General features: G+C 54.5%; 7 protein-coding genes across 7 annotated transcripts; 3 read left to right on the top strand and 4 right to left on the bottom strand.

Annotated features, from left to right (window-relative positions):
* Positions 1 to 937: 937 nt before the first annotated feature.
* CTRU02_215023 (uncharacterized protein) lies at positions 938 to 3,455 on the bottom strand (the record flags this gene model as incomplete). Its single annotated transcript, XM_036726465.1, has 2 exons — positions 938 to 2,965; positions 3,255 to 3,455. The coding sequence occupies 2 exons, from the start codon at positions 3,453 to 3,455 to the stop codon at positions 938 to 940; spliced, it is 2,229 nt and encodes a 742-aa protein (XP_036581652.1).
* A 2,836-nt stretch (positions 3,456 to 6,291) lies between these two features.
* On the top strand, positions 6,292 to 8,027 carry CTRU02_215022 (oligosaccharide translocation protein RFT1; the record flags this gene model as incomplete). The annotated part of the gene is made up of 2 exons (XM_036726466.1): positions 6,292 to 7,893; positions 7,977 to 8,027. The coding sequence occupies 2 exons, from the start codon at positions 6,292 to 6,294 to the stop codon at positions 8,025 to 8,027; spliced, it is 1,653 nt and encodes a 550-aa protein (XP_036581653.1).
* A 75-nt stretch (positions 8,028 to 8,102) lies between these two features.
* CTRU02_215021 (ATP-dependent RNA helicase dbp3) lies at positions 8,103 to 10,046 on the bottom strand (the record flags this gene model as incomplete). Its single annotated transcript, XM_036726467.1, has 3 exons — positions 8,103 to 8,259; positions 8,320 to 8,432; positions 8,526 to 10,046. 3 exons carry the CDS (start codon positions 10,044 to 10,046, stop codon positions 8,103 to 8,105), a joined length of 1,791 nt encoding a protein of 596 aa, XP_036581654.1.
* Positions 10,047 to 11,456: 1,410 nt separating this feature from the next.
* CTRU02_215020 (uncharacterized protein) lies at positions 11,457 to 12,447 on the top strand (the record flags this gene model as incomplete). The annotated part of the gene is made up of 2 exons (XM_036726468.2): positions 11,457 to 12,061; positions 12,123 to 12,447. 2 exons carry the CDS (start codon positions 11,457 to 11,459, stop codon positions 12,445 to 12,447), a joined length of 930 nt encoding a protein of 309 aa, XP_036581655.2.
* Positions 12,448 to 13,049: 602 nt separating this feature from the next.
* On the bottom strand, positions 13,050 to 14,102 carry CTRU02_215019 (short-chain dehydrogenase reductase family; the record flags this gene model as incomplete). Its single annotated transcript, XM_036726469.1, has 2 exons — positions 13,050 to 13,173; positions 13,225 to 14,102. The coding sequence occupies 2 exons, from the start codon at positions 14,100 to 14,102 to the stop codon at positions 13,050 to 13,052; spliced, it is 1,002 nt and encodes a 333-aa protein (XP_036581656.1).
* A 1,364-nt stretch (positions 14,103 to 15,466) lies between these two features.
* CTRU02_215018 (Iron sulfur cluster assembly protein 1, mitochondrial) lies at positions 15,467 to 16,417 on the bottom strand (the record flags this gene model as incomplete). Its single annotated transcript, XM_036726470.1, has 5 exons — positions 15,467 to 15,601; positions 15,671 to 15,737; positions 15,795 to 15,914; positions 16,124 to 16,219; positions 16,278 to 16,417. 5 exons carry the CDS (start codon positions 16,415 to 16,417, stop codon positions 15,467 to 15,469), a joined length of 558 nt encoding a protein of 185 aa, XP_036581657.1.
* A 1,426-nt stretch (positions 16,418 to 17,843) lies between these two features.
* CTRU02_215017 (ubiquitin carboxyl-terminal hydrolase) lies at positions 17,844 to 20,401 on the top strand (the record flags this gene model as incomplete). Its single annotated transcript, XM_036726471.1, has 4 exons — positions 17,844 to 17,877; positions 17,950 to 18,017; positions 18,089 to 20,205; positions 20,263 to 20,401. 4 exons carry the CDS (start codon positions 17,844 to 17,846, stop codon positions 20,399 to 20,401), a joined length of 2,358 nt encoding a protein of 785 aa, XP_036581658.1.
* Positions 20,402 to 20,454: the final 53 nt, after the last annotated feature.

Here is a 20,454-nt window from a genome sequence, read left to right as displayed (position 1 = left end):
TGGAAAGACTTGAAATAGGACAGGGCGGAGTTTTGGATAGAAGACACGGACACGATACGATACGATACGACAAGACATGACATGGCATGCACTCTTTTGTAGTTATGAAATGTAACATTGTACAACACACCATATATTCACATGCTTGCTCAGTCCCTGATGTCATTGATACTTTTCCTTTGATGTGTGTTGCCTTACTTTGACAATGGAGAGGAGCTTCCAACACCGAACATTTTCATGGATGTCTTTTACCTATTGAAATGACCACGTGTAACAACATGACTGTACGAAGCAGACAGATTGGACCAGGAGGCGTGACAGTTGCGATGAGATGAGTTGACTTGCCAATACACATGTTACCACTGCAAGACAAAGTCCTGACATAAAGTAGCTGTTCTTTGTTGCCAGCCCAAAGAGTATATGGAAGTAGTGGCCAGCATCAGTTTACGACACACTGATTGTATCATTCTAAGCCAATGCCCTGAATAAATTTGTAACTAGGATTATATTTTATGTGCATTTTTTCTGTGATGCAGGTGGCTTGCTAACTAAAAAAAAAAAGAAAATGGTCTATACGCTGTGGTGTGGCATGACTGATGCGTCTCCATGGTGCTGCTGTCCAGAATATATACCATGTATGAGACGGGGGTACTGAGTGACAAAGGAAAATGTGAATCAAAAGTGAAGGTTAATGCAGACAGGCAGGTGAATGAATGCAGCAAACGCGACTCAAAGTAGGGGGTATCTCCAGTTGTCATCCTCAAATATGCCCAAAAGTTGCCATAACGCCACCCGAGTTTGCCCAAAGAATAATCGACAAAGCAAAATACGAAGAGCACCTATTCTTGCTCTCAATGAAAAAAAAAAAAAACAATACGGTGTTATGTACTCGTGTAAAGCACTTGTGCCAACCCATGTAAGGAAGGATTATTGCAAATTAACCCTCCAGCCCTTCTCGAAGCGCGTCAATGTCGACAAGATCCGGAGACACTTTGCTCGGGACGCCGCGTCGTTGATGGGCCGCAAGGTATGCTTGAAAGCCAGGGATCGCCCCTGGTTGGTTGATGCCAGATGCCCGGAGAAGGTCTTTGTCCTTTTCCTTCTCCTTCCCATTCCCTTTGGAGGGCGTGGGTGTCGAAGGTGCCGGAGTCGCTGACCGGCCAGGCACAGAGCTTCCGCCGCTCCATGGTCGCCAGCTTACCCACCTGCCCAAGCCAGCAGACTGCTGAGAATGCTGAGAGTACTGCGAGCGAGTGCTCGATGGCGAGGCGCTCCGTGCTGGCGTGGATACGATCCTCGGCATAGGTAATCCAGCGAGACTATCGCGGAGCATGGCGTCGCTCCGCTTGTCGCTTCCACGTGAAAGCGTTGAACGCGCGGTAACGCTGGTAAAAACAGTGTCGGCCCCGCCCAGAGGACGCAAGGTTAACTGGCTCGGCCGTGTTTTTAGTGTATGAATGTCCAATCCTCCCGATAGAGACATGATGGACTCGTGCGAGACGGCACGGTGTAGACGCTGCCGCCGCGGTAGCTCCTCGTCTTTGGAGAACGACCTCTCCGTTTCTGTTTCCGTCTCCGTCTCAGCTTCTTCGTTTGGTGCAATGAGGCTCGGCACCTCTTCAGTGCCGTTGTCTTCCCTTTCTTCTTCAATCGTTGTTGAGATGTGCTGCGTGACATGAACAGCTGGTGTAGCTGGCGGAGCAGGTGAGGCCACGCTCAGGAGCTTGTTCGTGATGGAGAAGCTTCGAGTGGATGCTTCCGATGGTCGCTTGCTATGCGATAGTTTCCACGTCGGCGAAGTAGGGTCCAGACTCGTCGCCGGTGACGAAGGAATATCCGTCTCCAGCATTGGCCTGTCAAACATGGACAGCCGGAGATTTGACTGGGGAGAGCTGGGAACAGACGACGGGGCGAACTCGGATGGCTGTTCCGAGAAGACGGACCATCTGTTAGATGGACCCATGGAAACCGTCGAGGTCGAGGCCTTGTGAGAGTGGGAAGCGAGAGCAGGGGTAGTCGGCGGGGGTCGCCATATGGCAGGCGGGGTGGAAGACCTGGAGATACTTGCGGGTGAGAACAATCCTGGATTCAGACTGTGGCGCTTCTTCTTGGACTTGTTCTTTTCTGCGACGTGGTAGTGGTGGTGAATGTGCAGCTCCTGGGAAATCTTTTGCGTTACTTCTGCCAGTTCGTGACCGAGCTCAGCACGTAAGGTGGAGGCGGCGCTTGCGTCTTCGTCGTTCATAGGTTGATGGCAGAGCAACTGATCCCGCAAGGCCTGTATCTCGTCATTTGAGTTGACGAGCATTTCTCGCAACTCTGCCATACCCAGCTGCAGATTCGCGTTGTCCTGGAGCAGATCACGCACAAAGTGGGATACTACATTGCTGGCGTTCTTGCCGTTGTTGAGCGACTTGGCTGCGGCAGCTCCCTTGAGGCGCCCGGCAGCGGCGTTCAGCTCCTTTTCCATCTCACGTTGACGTTCCATGCGGCCAAGCACCTCGGCGTGGCGCTCGCGCTCCTCCTTGGCCTCCTGCTCCATGCGCTCCAGCTGCTCCTGAAGGTCAGAGATGCCCCTCTCTGCCTTTCTCCACCGCTGCATCGCTGAACGGGCCTCGGATTCGGTGGTAATGAGCGTATTTTGCAGCCGTAGCTGCTCCTGCTCGAGTACCGCAATGTGCCGTTCCATCTCGGCGGCACGGGCTGCGGCGCCCTCGAGGCGACGCACAACTTGGTGCGACGACAACAGGGTGGCTTCCAGGGTCTGGATGCGGATATCGGAATCTTGAACGGTGTTGTTGAGCATCTCGAGCTGGTCCAAAAGAGTGCGGTTTTCTTCGACGGTCCTCGTGTTCTCTGCCTGCAACTCCAGCTTGTCGCTCTCCAGCTGCTCTATGCGACCCGTTAATGCCATGCGGTCTCGTTCGGCGTCGGCCATGTATGCCTCGTGGCGAGCAAGCAAGGCCTAGAGGGAGAAGGTCAGCAACATGTTGACATGAAGTATGAGGTTGCGGTTCGTGTCAAGTCCAGCACGGGTCTGGGAAGCAAAGTTTGCAGACTGAAACGAGAGCACAGGACCCCGTCATGTTGGTATGAATCACGGGAAATGAGGTCTTGGAATGTATCGAAACACTAAGGTAGGACCAACAGATCAAGGATAGTAGGGATTGGAATGTTTCTAGACTCGGGCAGAGGAAAAAGAAGTAGGAAAAAGAAGCAGAAGAAATGAGGAGGGCAGAGACAACACAACGCACCTTGCCCAGCTTGGCAGCGGTATGGACATCTTTTTCGACAGTGTCCAGGACGGTACAGCTATGCTTGAGAAAAGCACAGTCATTGCGGCCGCAGCAGCAGCGAAGCTTGAGGTCGTCGGCAGGACGGGCAGCGGAAGTTGGGACGAAGTCTGCCATGGCGTCGGCGTCGCGAGATGGGGCGTCGTCGGCGGGCTCTGCCATTGTTATCGCGGCAGAGGAGACTTCGCTACGGCGGACAGCATGCTGAATTGGAGAGGAGAAGCAGCAGCACAGGCACGGGGCTCGGAGTGCCGGGCTCGAGCGGGTGGGGGTGAGGAGAGGGAGGAGGCGAAGGTTCTCGGTACCGTAGCCGTATCGTATCCGGTTTGGGACGAGATGATGTATCTACCGATCGTGGGACTGAGACCTGGTGGAAATGGGGGGGTTGAAATTGTGCGAGAAGGCGGATTTATGTCGACTTTGAAGTTGTGTTTATGTGTGTTTTGTGTGGTCGCGTTATGTGTGTATGTGTATTTGTATATATTTGTATCTGTATGTGTGTGTACTGGAGGCGTGCTGGTCTGACGCGATTGGGGGGAACACAGCACACACTCCCTATGCAGCACTAAATTGGGCGACGACAAGTATCCGCAGGTATATCCAGGCGGGATGAAGGAGGGGATTGGGCTGGATTGGATAGTGACTGTTATCACGATTTGGGCGTAAGTTGGGGCGGATGTCTTAGGCGGGTGTCTCTTCAATGGGTAACAGTGGCTCTGTAGCAGCGGTCATCGACAGGGGATAACCCGGACCGGTGGGGGTCGACTGCAGTTTCTTTTGCGAGCATGTGGTCCGAGCCGAAATGAAGCTCATATAAAAAAATCAAGAGAAGAGTGAGAGCGAGGGGGAAAAACAGAGAAAAAGAAAAGGCGGATAACAGGCGAAGGATGCGATAACGAGGTGGGTGTTTCTAGGTGAGGTTTTCGTAGGTATGTCGTTGAAGAGAAGAAAACAAGTTAGGTAAACGGATATCGGATGGAATGTTCGTTCGAGAAGAATGGGAATCGAGAATAGGGATGGAAAAAAAAAAACCTAAAAAAAAATCTGAAATTAGACGACTGGAAGTTGGAGGAGGGCGTAAGGATGGCGATGGTGAGTGAATGGTGAGAACCCGCAGGGACCTTTGAGGGGGGGCTTGGACCTTGGGCCTTGCTTAGAGAGAGCCTTGAAGACGGGAGATCAAAATGACGAGAGGAAAGACGGCGCACATGGCGCCCTGGTATCCTGGCTTCCAGGATGGCGGCAGTACACGTACAAAGTAGTGGTGGTGACACTATCCAGAATTAGGACTTGGCTGGAGGCCTGATTTTGGCAGGTCGGGGGTACCTTGAGGAATCAAATATTTGATAGTGCATTTCCTGCACAATTCATTGTGAGCTGCAAGTACCCTATTTATTCCCCCCTCTCTTTTTTTCCTTGTTCTCTTTCCTTTTTTTAATGGTCACCTTGTTTCTGCTCTGTATTTCCCGTCTTCAAAAGAAACAAAGACAGAAAGTATCTGCCCTGACCCTATCCTTCCCAGCCCTTTCCTTACTCAGTCTAAAGGGAAAGAAACGTTCGCGTCAAGCCAAATGGGTGCAGTCGCATACTGCCAGCCTGCCCAAACAGGCGAACTGCGGTATGGCGTCTTTGTGCGTGGATCCACAAGATGATCCACTTGGTACCCGCCAATCCAGGAACATCTTCAGGTACGAACCCCACCTACCCAAATTATGCGCGCCTGCCCTGAGATCTTGCCCAGCTAGTGCTAGCAGGAAATAGTGTAAACAAAAGTCAGGTACGTATCGTATCTGTACCGCCTTGCCGTCTTTTCCCCTCCCCCTCCCTCATCCACGTTCTCATCCACGTCCGCATTTACTTTACTACTTATGTATGTAGCCTGGAACCATGAACCATGAACCAAGAACCAAGATTCGTAGCCCACGAGACCTTCCATGCAGGTCTAGGGCCGGTCAGCCATGAACAGCGAATGAAATACGCCGCCTTCTGCCACAATGACGACAGACAGCCTGTGTTTCTGTTGGAAACAATCTATCTGTGTGTTTTGGTGAGGGAAGCTTTAGCCACACACACGCTGCATCACTTCTTTTCCCTTCACACCACCAGCCACCGCAATAATCAGTGTGATGCGCGCAGCAGAATCCAGCCAAACGATGCTGACCTGTCGACCGACTCAACGAATAGTCCAATGAGTAAACCGCCTGTCACAGTGACAGACTCACTCGGAGCTGATGACATACATCATGGGCCACCACCCCTTTCATTATCCAGCGTCCCCCGGTTTCTGGGAACGGCTAACAAGGATGGCAGCGCAGCCATGGCGGGTTGGCCCATGTCTGACTGACCTGAAGACTGAGTCGACATTCCTTCTTTGAGATCGGGATGTCCCCGCGGATGAGTTTTCATTTCATTTCTGTGTCGAGACGTGAACTTGCGCGACCGCGTCACCCAAAACAACAATGTACGGAAACGGCCGCCATTCTTAGTCCCGCCTGAGCCTGTGCTTTCTACGTAATTTGCGCCCATGTTTGGCATCACAATCGACTTGCTGCCAGACTTGTTGATGTTTTGGGAGTCTACCATAACTCAGTAATTAGATCCATTGCCTGCTTCTTCATATTGACATGACATCCGAGAAGCGAGTTTCTATAGCTTCAAGAGATGTCTTAATAGAAATACATTGCCAGATTCCATGTTGCCCACTTCACTAAGCTGATGTTCGGTGAGAAGGCTCGGTGAGCTGTGAGGGGCACCTCTCACACCGTGGCTTTGCTCTTAGTGGGCCGAGCCGCTGCAGCTACACCGCTGTGGGCCACCGGCGGCCGGACCACGACACCCACAGCGGATCGTCTAATCGACGTATGTCAAGTGTCAACTCAACTCCGCCAGTCGCTCCAAACACGGTCGCCTCAACCCCGTCTCTCAACCCCAATCCGCTCGAGGCCTCACCCAGTAATTTGCAAACTCGGGCGGCACCGTCGATCCCTTACTAGGCATTATGTCGCCTCCAGACAAACCTGCACCAGCACCGGCAGACGCCAGCAAAACCGTTGTTCGAGGCGCCTCCCTTCTCATCATACTGCAGATCGGCTCCCGGGCCGTGACTTTCATCGCTAACCAACTGCTTCTCCGCTTTCTGACTGCTCAGCTTCTCGGTGTCTCGACTCAATTGGAAGTTTACTATCTCTCTGTTCTCTTCTTCGCCAGAGAGAGTCTGCGCGTCGCCGTTCAGCGACAGGAAACTAGCCCCGACTCAAGTAAACGCGATGACGACCCTAAAGCTCGTGTAGGTCGTGAGAGCCAGGCGGTCGTCAACCTCGGGTACCTTTCTGTACTGCTGGGATGCTTCGTCACCGTTGGCCTCGGCTGGCTCTATCTCTCATCTGCCGATGACCTCACTCGCAACACCTCCAACTTCCAGCTCGCCCTTCGTTTATACGCCATCGCTGCCGTTCTAGAGCTCCTTTCCGAACCCTGTTTCGTGCTCATGCAGAGCAGGCTGCAATTCGGCACCCGTGCATCTGCAGAGTCCATCGCCACTTTTTTGAGATGCATCGTCACCTTTGGCACCGCTCTGTGGGCGTCGAGAGCTGGCATCGAATTTGGCGTTCTCCCGTTTGCCGTCGGCCAGTTGTCGTATGGCGCCAGCCTCTTGCTCGTCTACCTTTGTTCCGGCATACGGTTGTCAAATACAGATGGCTTCTCTCTGCTTCCGAGGAGCCTGGGTTCGGGCAAAGAATACGTCGCCTCGTACTTTTACCGTCCGACTGTTAGTTTGGCCACAAGCATGATGGCCCAGAGCGTCGTCAAGCACGTCCTCACCCAGGGTGACACTTTTCTGGTCTCCATTCTCTCTACGCCCAAGTCTCAGGGTGTCTACGCCTTGGCCAACAATTATGGAGGCTTGCTTGCACGCCTTGTTTTTCAGCCCATTGAGGAGAGCAGCCGGAGCTATTTCAGTCGCCTCCTTTCATCCCAAGACACAAAGACAAGCAAGCCGTCCAAGGAGACAGCAGCCACAGCCAGCCAACATCTTCACACATTGCTCAAGTTCTACCTTTTGCTCTCTGCCGTCATTGTGAGCATTGGTCCCGCGGCTGCACCTCCGCTGCTGTCTCTTGTGGCCGGCAAGCGTTGGGCAAGCGAGGGCGCCGGTGACGTCCTGGCGGTCTACTGCTACTACATTCCCCTGCTCGCCATCAACGGCGTGGCTGAGGCTTTTGTGGCATCCGTGGCAACTGAGGCACAGGTGCACCGGCAGTCGGCATGGATGGGTGCATTCTCAGTGGCCTTTGGATCGGCAGCCTTTGTCTTCATGCGCGTCATGGACCTCGGGGCATCAGGACTCGTCTTCGCCAACTGCATCAACATGGGTTGCCGCATCATCTGGAGCCTGGCGTTTGTCAAATCGTATTTCGGCAGCCTTGAAACGCCATTCGAACTTTTTACATTGCAGCCTAACGCCGTAACCTCTATCGTCTGTCTATCAGCGCCACACCTCATCAGGAGGGTGACCGGTGTTGCCTCGCGAGCAGCTTCCACCTCTTTCAAGGACCTCATCGCCATCGGCATAGCCGCCGTCCCGGTCGTTTTGTTAATGTGAGTTTTGGCCCTTGTCCAACCTGCTTTTTGGAAAAAGGAAAGAAGAAAAAAAAGTTGTTATCCGTCTCTAACACCGTCTAGCCTTTTTGCGGAACGCAAGTTCCTTGTGCAATGTTACAACTCGGCCCGTAGACCAAAGACCGCATAGGCGCCCATTAGACAGAGGCATGGGAAATTAGACAGTTGCCTCAGTTTTAAACATATAATTTAATCATCAAAAACAATCTTGGTCGCCTTCTTCGTCATGTCGACGTCCTTGAAGAAGGCACCGTAGGTGTCGTGAGTCTTCTTCTTGACGGTGGTGCCGAACTTGAACAGTTCGTCGGGGACGGGCTGGTTGGCGCCCTTGAGAATGTTGATCAAACTAGTAGTCCGTAAGCAAATGACCTATAGTGGAACCAGAAACAGAGGGAAAACCACTTACGATCCGGAGTGCGCCTTGTCCTGCTGGGTAAAGAGCGTGATGGCCTCGCCGGTCTTGCCGGCACGGCCAGTTCGGCCGATTCTGTGGACGTAGTCCTCGATGGTCAGGGGGAACTAGCAGGAAAACAGTCAGTCGGGTCATTTTTTCTTCAAAGAAATCACGGGGCACCAAAAAAAAGAAAAAAAGAAAATAAAATCAAGACATACGGTGACGTTGATGACCAACTTGACCTCGGGGATATCCAAACCACGGGCAGCGACATCGGTGGCGACCAGGACGGGGGTGGCGCCGGACTTGAAGGCCTCGAGACTGCGGGTGCGCTGCTCCTGGCGGAGATCACCGTGGATACCGGCGACGCGGATGCCGCGCTGCTGGAGGAAGCCCTCGACGCGCGTGGCCTCCTTCTTGTACAGGCAGAAGACGAGGATGCGGTCGTTCTTCTTGCTGCCCTGCTGGTGCTGCTTCAGCAGCTGCAGCAGCCTCTGCTCCTTGGCGCGGGGCTCGACGACCTCGACGCGCTGCGTGATGCGCGTGTTGGCCTGGAGCTCGACGGCGCCGCTGGCCGTCTCCTTGCCGCTGGAGCCGATGGTGATCTTGATGGGGTCGACCATGAAGGACTCGGCGAGCTTGCGCACCGAAGCGGGCCACGTCGCCGTGAACATGACGGTCTGGCGCTCCTCGCGGGGCGGCATGCTGCCGAGGATCTCCTTGATGTCCTCCTCGAAACCTTTGTCGAGCATGCGGTCGGCCTCGTCGAGGACGGCGAAGCGGGTCTGACCGAGCTCGATGGTGCCGTCGGCCATGAAGTCCTTGAGACGGCCAGGCGTGGCGACGATGACGTCCGCGCCGCGCTTGAGCAGCGCGCGCTGGTCATCCTTGGACGCACCTCCGTAGATGCACACGCACTTGAGGCCCACGAGGGACGCGACGTGCTCCAGCTGCTCCTGGGTCTGCATGGCCAGCTCGCGCGTCGGCGACACGACGACGGCCTTGATGCCGCGCTTCTTGATGGGGGAGATGGCCTCGACGAGGGGCAGGGCAAAGGCCATGGTCTTGCCGGAACCAGTCTCGGCAACACCGATGACGTCGCGGCGGGACAGGGTGAAGGGCCAGGAGGCCGCCTGGATGGGGGTCGGCTTCTTGTAGGAGGAGAAGGGGTTCTTGCGGATCAGCTCGGTCTGGGGGAGGTAGGAGAATTCAAGGATCGGCCTGAGGTGGGAGGTCTTGTTTGTGGGGTCGGTGACGGTGATGGCCTCGGCCGTCAAGAAGGAGTCGACGTCGGACTGGGCAAGGCCGCTCAGGGCCTCAGACTGTTGGTACTCTGTGCCTGCGGCGACGGCAGGTCCGGTAGCAGCAGCAGCAGCAGGAGTAGTAGCAGCCTTTTCGCTGGCGCCGTTGCTCTCAGCCTCCTTCTCCTTCTTCTTCTTCTCCTTTTTCTCCTTCTTCAGCCTCTTCTTCTCGGCCTTGTCCTCATCCTCGTCCACATCCATCTTGTCCTCGGCGGCGGCCTCGTCCTTGCTCTTCTTCTCCTTCTTCTCCTTCTTGCGCTCCTTCTTTTCCTTCTTCTCCTTCTTCTTCTGCTTCTTCAGCTCCGCGGCCTCGTCGCTGTCGACATCGCCACCGGCAGGGAGGTCCTTGACCTTCTGCTTCTTGTTGGGGCGGGAAGTCTCGGCGGCACCGTTGTGCTCGACCTCACTGTCGGCCAGAGAGTGCTTCGTGGCGGCCATTGTGTTTGTAATGCGGGAGTATGTCGCTACGAAGTAAATTCGAATTGGCGACTATGGTAAAGTTCCCGGAAGCAATGACTTTTTTTGGCCGAAAGGGTGGGCTGGGGGGGGGGGAAGAGAAGCGGGTGATCAGATATTCGCAGGGCGAAAAAAAAAAAGATAAAAGAAAAATTGCTTATCGATAAGACGATTGAAAATTATTGTGGGAACCCGATAAGCTGATAACGTGATAAGCTCAAGGGTCCTTCGCTAAGCCTGTTTCGGCCGAGAAAAAAAAAACGTTCCCGTCAGTCAGGTAAGAAAGGTACGTATCTTCTTCCCTTGGATCCTCTCCCCCGCCGTATTCCCCGTTCCAGTATCGGAGCTTATGCCCCACTCGGCCTTTTCCACCTTCCTTGATCGGTCTCCACCCGCCTCCCCGCCTCGCATTTCACTGTTCCGCTTCACTTAGCCTTTTTTCCCCTCACTGCCAACTGTCGCTCTGCTTGATGCAGGGCCCTGTAGGCCTACTGCTGCTGTCGGAGCCGGCATGACATCCTTCCACTTCTACATACGGACGTGTGTGTGTGCATTATAATTCAGGTGGCTGATTCCCCTTGCTCTAGGCACCGGCGACAAGATCATGGCATAGTAAGCTCAAGGGTGCTGTATTGAGCGATATAACATTCATCACACCTTTCGGGATGGATCTGGGCAACGCAAGTGAGCGCCAACCATTTAGAGTGTGTTCTCAAACTGCGTGTTGCCGTTATCGTGAGATTAGGCACATTAAGGCGCAGAAACGGGCTGCCTGAACTGTCAAGAATGTGTCCCCCCATTTTGCGCAAAACGCAGCTGAAAGAAGCCATGAACGTCTGGACTCGAGCTTGCGCAAGATGCGGCACACCACAGCAGTCGGCTACCTGCGTCGGGTTCGCCGCCGCGGCTGGCGATGCCAGGATGTGAGCCAATAGTGTCCTCGGCGTCAGCAAGGCGGCCCAACCCTGCAACGGGAGCTAGTCACCGTCTGCAGTTCTTCGAGGGACTTTTCTAAAAGAGCGACCTCAGATCTGTAGCCAGTCCACTTCTTCGCTTTTCCCGCCAATTGTGTCGAGCTCGTTGCCACATGGGGAGCTCAATCACCCTGCAAAGGGACCTCCGTCGAGGGAGTCCAGCCATGAGCAATGCCCATGTCACACTGGCTGACAGGTGCGGCGTTGACCCTTGTTTCGTCTTCACTTGATAGCGGTCCACGTTGCATGTCGATGTTGGCGACGCGGCGCCCCACGGGGGTTGAGTTTTGAGAGAGGGGGGGGGGGACAGGGTAAGATGGAGGTAGAAAACGACAGCCTCTCCCCCCCACTGGCGGAACGATGCTGAAGGCCATCGCAGCTGTCGCGGTTTTCGCATACAAAATATCTCGATTCAATGATGGCGAGTTGCGAGGTGCTGGGCAGGCCCGAGCTGTACGGGTTGGGCCTACGGGTCGCATTTTACGTCCAATGGTTTGGTGCCATCGTCGTGGAGTACCTCGAGATTGCTGACCTACCCGATATACGGCTGATCGGCCTGCTGTTCTCCGCCGCTGCCTTCCTCGGTCTCGTTATCAAAATCTCCCTGGCGACACTGCAGCCTGCCGATGTCTACATTGTGTTCCTGCTAGCGATGGGCAGCTACCTCTTCCTCGTTCCGCTGTATCTCTGGAAGGCATTGACCTGCTTCAACCCGTATTGGAACCCCTTTCGGTGGTCCAAGGAAGAGCCAAGCCCTGCTTTCAAGGGCCTCAACTTTGCGCTGCTCATGGGTCTCGCCACATTCGGCGTTTACGTTTGGTGTTCGTTCATGCCGGAGAACGATTGCTCGTCGTCTCAGTACGGTTTCTTCTTCAGCCGTGTCAGCTTGGGCAACAAGGGGTTCATCGCCTTCAACGCAGCTCTATGCTTGATTATCCTGCTGGTCTGCCTAGTCATTCTCCTGCTCATGACCGGGTGGAAGGTTCCCTTTTGGCGCGAGAAGCGCAAGAAGCGCAGAATCAAGTGAGTTAACCACACACAATTCGTGATATCTGAAGTCACTACTGACTCTGGGCCGGCACAGGAAAATGCACATTATGATGATCAAAGAGCTCAAGACGCTGAGCAACGTTGCCGTCGCCGCGACGCTTACTGCCGCCATCGAACTCACTGTCTCGTGGAACGACATACAGGACGTCAATAACGTTGCCGACACCGCCCAAACCCTGCCTCTCTTCATCAGCGTTGGCTTCTTGATACGGATACTGTTCCTTCATTTCGCAGGGGCCAGCGGAGAGTCGGACTCATCGGAGGAGGACAGTGACGAGGGGTCAAGTAGTTACATGACGGAGCCGCAAGGGGGGGTGCCTCGGCCGCCGCCCGTGCACCCCCGCCGTAGTGGTGTATAAGCGGCTGCTGTATGATTGATGACAATGATGATTTAGATACCACTGATGGACATGAATTGATTACGTTTATATCATATCTGTGTAAAAGGAATGAGTTCGACAGCCTCAAACCCACGTATATCTCGCGCTGTGGACGTTCGCGAACGAATCGAAGACTATTCGGCACACGTGACGGCGGTTTGCGGTGACCTCAATGCGCTGCCTTCCCTGATCCAAACGTTTTATGCGTATGTTTACCTGAAGCAACTTCATAGAGCTGACAAGCTTTACATGCGAGCGAAACTAGTCTGCGAAGCCGACAAGTTTTACCCCACAAACTGCCATAGCATCCAAGGGCTCGACAGTCAGTCACATTTGCGACTAGACGCCGTGTACTCATTGCGTAAACACTGTCGCCCTTGTCACTTCGAACTGCTCAAGTTCCTTGAGTGAACGTACGATAACATCGCAGTTGCAGAGTTTCTCGGATCTAGACGTCTCTTGGTCGCATATATACAAAACAAAACACTTCAAAATGAAGCTCAACATCCCTAACAGCTGCATCCAAGTGTGTCTGTATCACACAACACCTCGCACTTCATGAACACCCCCACCACCGCCACTCAACCAACGACCTTGGACATCCAAGTAGGAATGGCAGTGAGCTGTGACATCTCGTCCACAGTCTCATTCCACAGCATCTTTTGAAGCCGCACGCTTTCCTCGGAGGTAGCAAACAGACCCGGCCTGTCATCACGTCAGTTACCATTCGACAATCACAGAAGCGTCACAACTCACTCCCAAATCTCCTTGTCGTCGAGCTGCTTCCCGTGCGTCTCGGCACCGGCCACCGCAGCAGCATGCAGACCGATCCACCCCGCCTTCTCCGGCGACCGCGCCCTCATGGCTTTCATGGCATCGGCCATGAGCCGGAAGGGCTGCGGCAGAACGTCGCTGAAGCCGGTGTTGACCGTCCCCGGACAGTAGGCGTTGACAATGACCTTTTCGGGGCCGTAATGCAGCGCAAACTCCCGCAAGAAGAGAAAGACCAAGAGCTTGCTGTCTGCGTACCGTGACAAACCGTAAAAGCTGTACTCGGCGTCGAGGTGCCCCATCACCGTCTCATCAGGCCGAACGGGCGATTTCGTCGCCAGGCTGGTCCTGTTCGCCATCCGGCTCCCTGTCCAGGACACTCTGCTCTGCACGCCGGTTCGTTCCGCCGTGGCCTCCAACAAGGGGAGCAGCTCGAGCGTCAGGAGCACGTTGGAGAGGTAGTTCACTTGTATCGTGGACTCGTGACCCGTCGGAGCGACGAAGCGATTGAAACCCGGGACGCCGGCGTTGAGCATGGCGATGTGGAGGTCTTGGTGCTCGGCGCGGAACGCTTCCGTAAAAGACTTGACGCTGTCATAGTTTTCGGCGTCCAGCTTCATGACCTTGACGACGGCATCGGGGTTCACGGAGCGGATGGCGGCGTCGGCGAGGAGATCGGCCTTGACCGTCTCCCCTTTGGATGTGTTGCGGACGGCGAGCACGACGGTAGAGGCTTTAAGAAGCAGGAGTTGTCTCGCCAGTGCGAGGCCGATGCCAGCGGTTGCGCCCGTGACGATGGCGGTTTGGCCGATGAGGTCGAGGTCATCTGGCAGCGGTGTCACTGGAGGCTGGATGAATGGCATTGTCGGTTATATTTCTTTTTGTCTCTATATATTTGGATGAAGCGTGAATGAGCATCATATTGAGACGCAGCTTTCCATCTTGCCATTTTATAGAATTTTCTTTGATGCATTATGAAGCCATCATCATCATCCTCATCAGTGAGCTACCTCCCAAACCCAACGGCATTCGAGTCCGCCGTCAACAAATGCGCAATCGCCAAACTCCGCCGTTCCTTTCGCTGAGCCCTGAATCTCTTCGTGCTTACCTATATCTCAGCGCGATGTGGCATTGGCGGAGTTGTGTGAGTGTGTGTGGTTTATAACTGTGCGCCGTATGGAGTTTAGTCATCTGAAGGATCGGGAGCTACTCCGAGCCCTGCTTACACAGCAGATAAAGCGTCGGAGCCACGCCCGCGTGCTTTGTCGGTAGGATGCAGGCTGGCGGAGATGATGGTGAGTGGACTGGACAAGAAGTCTCCGAGGACATTCCGAAGCCCGCAGGGCGTCGGTCGGCATTTTGGGCCGCATCAGCGAGCCACAAACCCTTTTTTCATTATTATCTCCCTCCCCCTTCCCCCTCGTGACTGCGAACTGTGAATGAGAATGAGAGGGGAGGGGGGGAAGATAAAAACCCGGCTGTATCCCGAGCAGATCGCCGAGGGGTATCATCTGCTCTCACTCGCTGGGCTAGGGGTTTTTTACTTGGTGCTTTCGGATGTCATCCATTGATAGTGACGATCCAAGCATGACTCTGACCGGGTTGTATCCTTGAGGCAATGATCCCGAGGTCATATCCGCCCCGCTTCACAAGTCTCACGATGAACTCGGCTTGGGCGGCGCTTCAATCACGCCGTCATCGGTCCACTCGCCTGGGAGACTTTGCACTCGCTCAAGTACGATGAGTCAAATGACAGGAATTATGTCTTTTTTTGGCATTTCTTTTTTGTACTTCTGTTCTCTGTTGGGTCGCTCATAAGCCGGCCACTAACTAAATGGTATTTCAACACTGACGTACAACCCTGCCCCCTTGGAAGCCTTTTGACTGGAACGAAAAGAAAAAAGACTTGCTTCGCGGCAGCGTCGGCCTTCATATCTCGGTCGCCATCGCGGTCGCGGCGGGGAGCTTTCATCCATACAAGCCCTGTGAATCCGTAAACCCTTCCCAAACTCCGATTTGTTTTTGTTTTTGTTGAAAAAAAAAATGAGAAAAAAAGTGTCGTTTAACGACGACTTTTATGTTTCATCAAAGCATCAGGCCTCTCCAGGCCTCACTGCACCCACACGTAACACAACTGGCCCCCCCCATCCCCTCGTGTCATCGCATCACTCCCCTGAAGCCGAACTCCATAAAACATGTTACGGTTTAAGGAAAAGGCGTGCATCGTTTATGCGGAGGCGGCAGCGGACTCGGCCTTGGCCTCGGTGCCCGCCAGGTTGGTGGGCTTCGCGTTGGGGTTCTTGGTGTAGTAGTCGGAGATGGCGGCCTTGATGGCGTCCTCGGCAAGCATGCTGCAGTGCAGCTGGGGATTTGTCAGTAACATGCACACTAACTTGCGGAGTCATTATGTTGTGAAAAGTAAAGGGCGTACCTTGACGGGGGGAAGCTTGAGCTCCTGGGCGATCTCGGTGTTCTTGACACGGCTGGCCTGCTCCAAACTGTATCCCATTTGTTAGTGCCAAATCATTTGATGTGAAAAGGAAGGGGTGGCTCACGTCATGCCGCGGACGAGCTCGGTCAGGTAGCTGGAGGATGCGATGGCGGAACCACAGCCGAAGGTCTTGAACTTGACATCAGAGATGGTGTTGGTCTTGGGGTCGACGCGAATGTTGAGCCTGTAATTGTTTGTCAGCATGCGGTTCCGGAAATGGAGGGAGCATTATGTCGTTGTCGCTCTGCGTGGGCTGCATGTGGAAGGTCGTAAGCTGGAAGGGTGCACAGGGAGTAGTGCCCCCCAACAGCCACCAGCCTATGCCACTCCTAGCAGGACATCCGGACAGTGATATTGTGATATCGGGGTGGTTTCGAGGGAATGGCGGCTTACTTCATGACATCGCCGCAAGCAGGAGCACCGACGAGGCCCTGGCCGACGTCCTTGTCGCCCTTGGGCATGGAACCGACATTGCGGGGGCGGGAGTAGCTGTTTATCAGAGGTCAGCACCCTTCATCTTCAAAGCGTGATATCCGGGGTCACATACTGGTCAAGGACCTTCTCGTGGTATGCCCTCGTTGCGCCGACGGCAACAGCAGGTGCGAGTTGGCGGACGGGAGCAGCGGAGGGGCGGACGGAGGTGGTGAGGATTGCGCGAGAGGCGACACGGAGGGATCTGGAGAACATCGTGACGGGTTTAAGGTGGATGATTTTTTTTTTCCGTGTGTTTTTTTTCGGAGAGTAATAAGTTGACAGGTGTCGAGCTTTGGGAACTGTCGTAGGAATGTTTCAAGTCGCAAAGATCGATTGAAAGGATCTGTGAGGTGTCAAGGTGACGATGGCGAAGAAAGATGGTGGATATAGAAGTTTGTTGAGGTAGAGGGCGGTCGGAGACTGAGGATACCAAAGGGCAGAAAGAGGAGGCAAAGTTTCGGCTCGAGGATAAATGGAAACAGCACTGGATTCAGTGGATTTGGTTGGCACTGGCACTGGCACACTGAGTTGCGGATGCGGATGCGGGACTTGTGACGGAGAACGATGGCGATCTCGGTGGTAGGAGGTGATATTAACCAATCAGCGCCTTCAATGACCATGCATTAAGTCATGGATAGCTCGCTAGGCTCGGCGCCTCGGAGAAGACAAAATTTCATCCGTACCCACTTGTTTTTGTCATCAAGCCCATGATTGGCCACGATAAGGCACGTTTCCTCGGTCCAGCAACTGTCAAATTACGTACTTCCATGCTTGGTGGGCTTGACCCTGAGAATGCCGGTCCACGACAGTCTCCACTCTGCTTCTACCAGCTGGCTGGTCGGGATTAGCAGCTGTGGTGGATCATTCGCCGGGGCGGCAACAATTTGTCATTGTCCTTGCCAACGAAAGAGATTGGATCTGATTAGATACGCCGTGCTCCTCCGTCGTCGCTGTTTTACGTCCGCCTCGGTCTTTTTTTCCCCCTTGTTCTTTTTTTTTTTTTTTCTTATTTTTTTCCTTCCTCCCTCCCGCCTTTTCTTAAGTCCGGGGTAACTTGTCTAAATGCATACCGTCCCCGCACGTACCCCACCAGACTAACCGAGTTATTGTTTTAACAGGTTATATGTAGTTAAAAAGCTGAATGCACTTATGAGCACTTAGGTCGGTCATATCTCCACTTCACTACGTAATCGCTCAATCTGGGATCGGTACGTACATCTCCTCCCAGACTGTGGCGTTCTAAGCTCTAGTGCCTGGAAGAGTCCCCTTACCAAGCAGCTGTCAGAAGCGAGTTCAGGCACCGCGCCCTGCCACTGACTGCCCTGCTTTACCGTAACCGGGATCCCACCGCGGGGCAATCAGCCAATCCAGCCCACCAACTGTGCACCACCACCTTCCACCACGGACACCAACTTTCTGCATTCTGCACCAGTTCGAGGCTTACCTTATTTTTGCCTCCCCTTACAGCTATTCTTACCTGCAGGTTCATTTTGTCTCGTCTTACTAGTTGCCTGTCAGTTTGCTGAGACAACGAGGCTGAGCTGAGCGCATACAAAATCAGCATCCTTCCCACCGTTTCCTGTGGAACCTCTGCAAAGCTCACCTCGACATTGCGACGACAACGAGAACAGCTTCTAACATGGCGTGCCCGCACCTCGAGACCATAGGCCCAGGTCCGTTCAGCCTAGCTGTCTCTACTCTGCTTCTTCTCTTTGCTCCCCGGGCTCCCAGCTAACTGTTTATAGCTCTGCAGCCGCCAGCGCCTTTCCACTCCGTCTACCGGGAAGACTGCACCCAGTGCTTTGACTCCCTTGTAAGCTCTCCCTTGCACCTCCAGCTCTTGCCCGTCCATCTACCGACCTATACTGACCCTCGGTATTCTAGGACGACTCTGCCGGTGTCGATGTCTGCCTACAGTGCTTCAACGGCGGTTGTGCTGGCGACCGCAACCATGCCCAGCTCCACCGACAGCTTTGGAACCACCCGCTCGTCCTCAACATTCGCCGCACTCGCAAGGTTGTCGTCCGAGACGAGCCCCCGCTAAAGATGTCCAAGCTCGCCATTGCCGCCGAGACTGAAGAAGACCGATTTGATACCGCAACCACTGTCAAGTGTCTCGAGTGCAACCAGGAACTTGACAAGACGAGCGACAAGCTCGCACCCATCGTCGATGGTATTATGAAAGCCAACACCTTTTCCCGCAAGGAAGAGGTCAAGGCTTGGGAGCAAGAGTTGACCAGTTGCGAGCACATCTTGTTGATGCAGCAGTCGGAGCCGCGGACCATCCAGTCTGGCGATCTCGGACACTGCTCCGCGTGCGACCTGCACGAGAACCTGTGGCTCTGCTTGGAGTGTGGAAATCTTGGCTGCGGACGTAAGCAGATGGGTGGTGTCGACGGAAATTCCCACGCTCTTGCACACTCGACCGAGTCCGGTCACGGCGTTGCTGTGAAGCTGGGATCCATCACCCCCGAGGGGACGGCAGACGTCTACTGCTACAAGTGTGACGAGGAGAGGATCGATGGAGATCTTGGACAACACCTGGGTCACTGGGGAATCATCTTGGCGGAGCAACATAAGACGGAGAAGAGCTTGACGGAAATGCAGATTGAGCAAAACTTGCGTTGGGATTTCAGCATGACTACGGAGGACGGAAAGGAGCTTAAGCCCCTGTTCGGTGCTGGTCTGACTGGTCTCAAGAATCTCGGCAACAGCTGCTACCTTGCTAGCATCGTTCAGTGCCTCTTCGACACCAACGCCTTCAAGAACCGTTATTACTTACCCGACCGTGACCTTCCTGCTGTTCAGGAGCCCGCGGCAGACCTGGAGACGCAGCTGCGCAAGATGGCGGACGGCTTGCTCTCTGGTCGTTATTCGAAGCCCGACTCGGATGTCATCGCATCTGAGCAGTCTCCCGAGATCCCTCATCAGAAGGGCTTGGCGCCCGCCATGCTGAAGCACCTAATCGGCAGAGGCCATGCCGAGTTTTCCACCATGCGACAGCAAGACGCTTTCGAGCTTCTCCAGCACATCTTCAAGCTTATCTCCCGATCTCAGCATCCATCTGACCTCGGTGATCCTACCCAGCCCTTCCGCTTCGTTCTGGAGCAGCGACTGCAGTGTCTTGGATGCAAGAAGGTGCGGTACACGACTAACGAGCAGGACAACATCTTCATCGACGTGCCACTGGAGAAGGCACCTGCCGCCGAGGGTGCCGAGACGAAGGCAGATGCCTACAAGGCAGTTACACTGAAAGAATGCCTTGACAACTTCACAGCCGAGGAGGTCGTGGAGCTGACGTGCTCTGCCTGCGGAAGCAAGGATGGCTACACGAAGCGCTCTCTGTTTAAGACGCTTCCCGAGAATCTCGTCGTCAACGCGCGCAAGATGGCCGTCATCAACTGGGTGCCTGTCAAGATTGATGTGCCAGTTATTGTTCCTGACGAGCCGTTCCTCCTCGACGATTACCTATCCAAGGGTCTGCAGCCGTCGGAGGAGGCCCTTCCAGACGAGCCTGAGAGCAGCGCCCCCGCCTTCGTCGCCAACCCCGAGGCTGTTAGCCAGCTGGAGGCCATGGGCTTTCCCCGCAACCGATGCGAACGAGCCCTGCATGCCACTGGCAACTCGGACGCCAATGCGGCCATGGAGTGGCTCTTTGGACACATGGAAGACCCTGACATTGACGAGCCCCTGGTTCTGAGTGGCGGCGCGGCCGCTGGTGGTGCCTCGGCGGACCCCGAGAAGATTGAGATGCTTGGAGCCATGGGATTCTCTGTGCCCCAGGCCAAGAAGGCACTGCGCGAGACCAACGGCGACGTTGAGCGGGCCGTCGAATGGCTCTTCAGTCACCCCGAGGACCAAGGAATATTTGACGATGACGAGGCGCCCGCCGCCGGGGCCGATTCCGCAACAAATAGGGCCGAGGCCGGAAGTGCCGCGACCCCTGCCAAGTACCAGCTCCAGTCTATTTCCTGCCACAAGGGCACGAGCATTCACGCAGGGTATGTACTCGTACGACTCCTGATGATGGACACCATTGTGCTAACAAAGAACTACAGACATTACGTTGCTTTCATTCGCAAGGAGGTTGACGGCCACCCTTCGTGGGTTCTGTTCAACGACGAGAAGGTCGTCGAGGCGGCCGAGATTGAAGAGATGAGGAAGTTCGCCTACGTCTATTTCTTCAAGCGTGTCTAAGTTGTGGGGGGTGTGAGTGGGCAAAGGCGTTTGGGTTGCGGAATAACGACGAA

The sequence above is a fragment of the Colletotrichum truncatum genome, assembly GCF_014235925.2.
Source record: "Colletotrichum truncatum strain CMES1059 chromosome Unknown Contig_0012, whole genome shotgun sequence".
In the NCBI taxonomy this organism is placed as follows: domain Eukaryota; kingdom Fungi; phylum Ascomycota; class Sordariomycetes; order Glomerellales; family Glomerellaceae; genus Colletotrichum; species Colletotrichum truncatum.
Note: the sequence above shows the minus strand (reverse complement) of the source record. Positions and strands in the feature narration are given on the sequence as shown.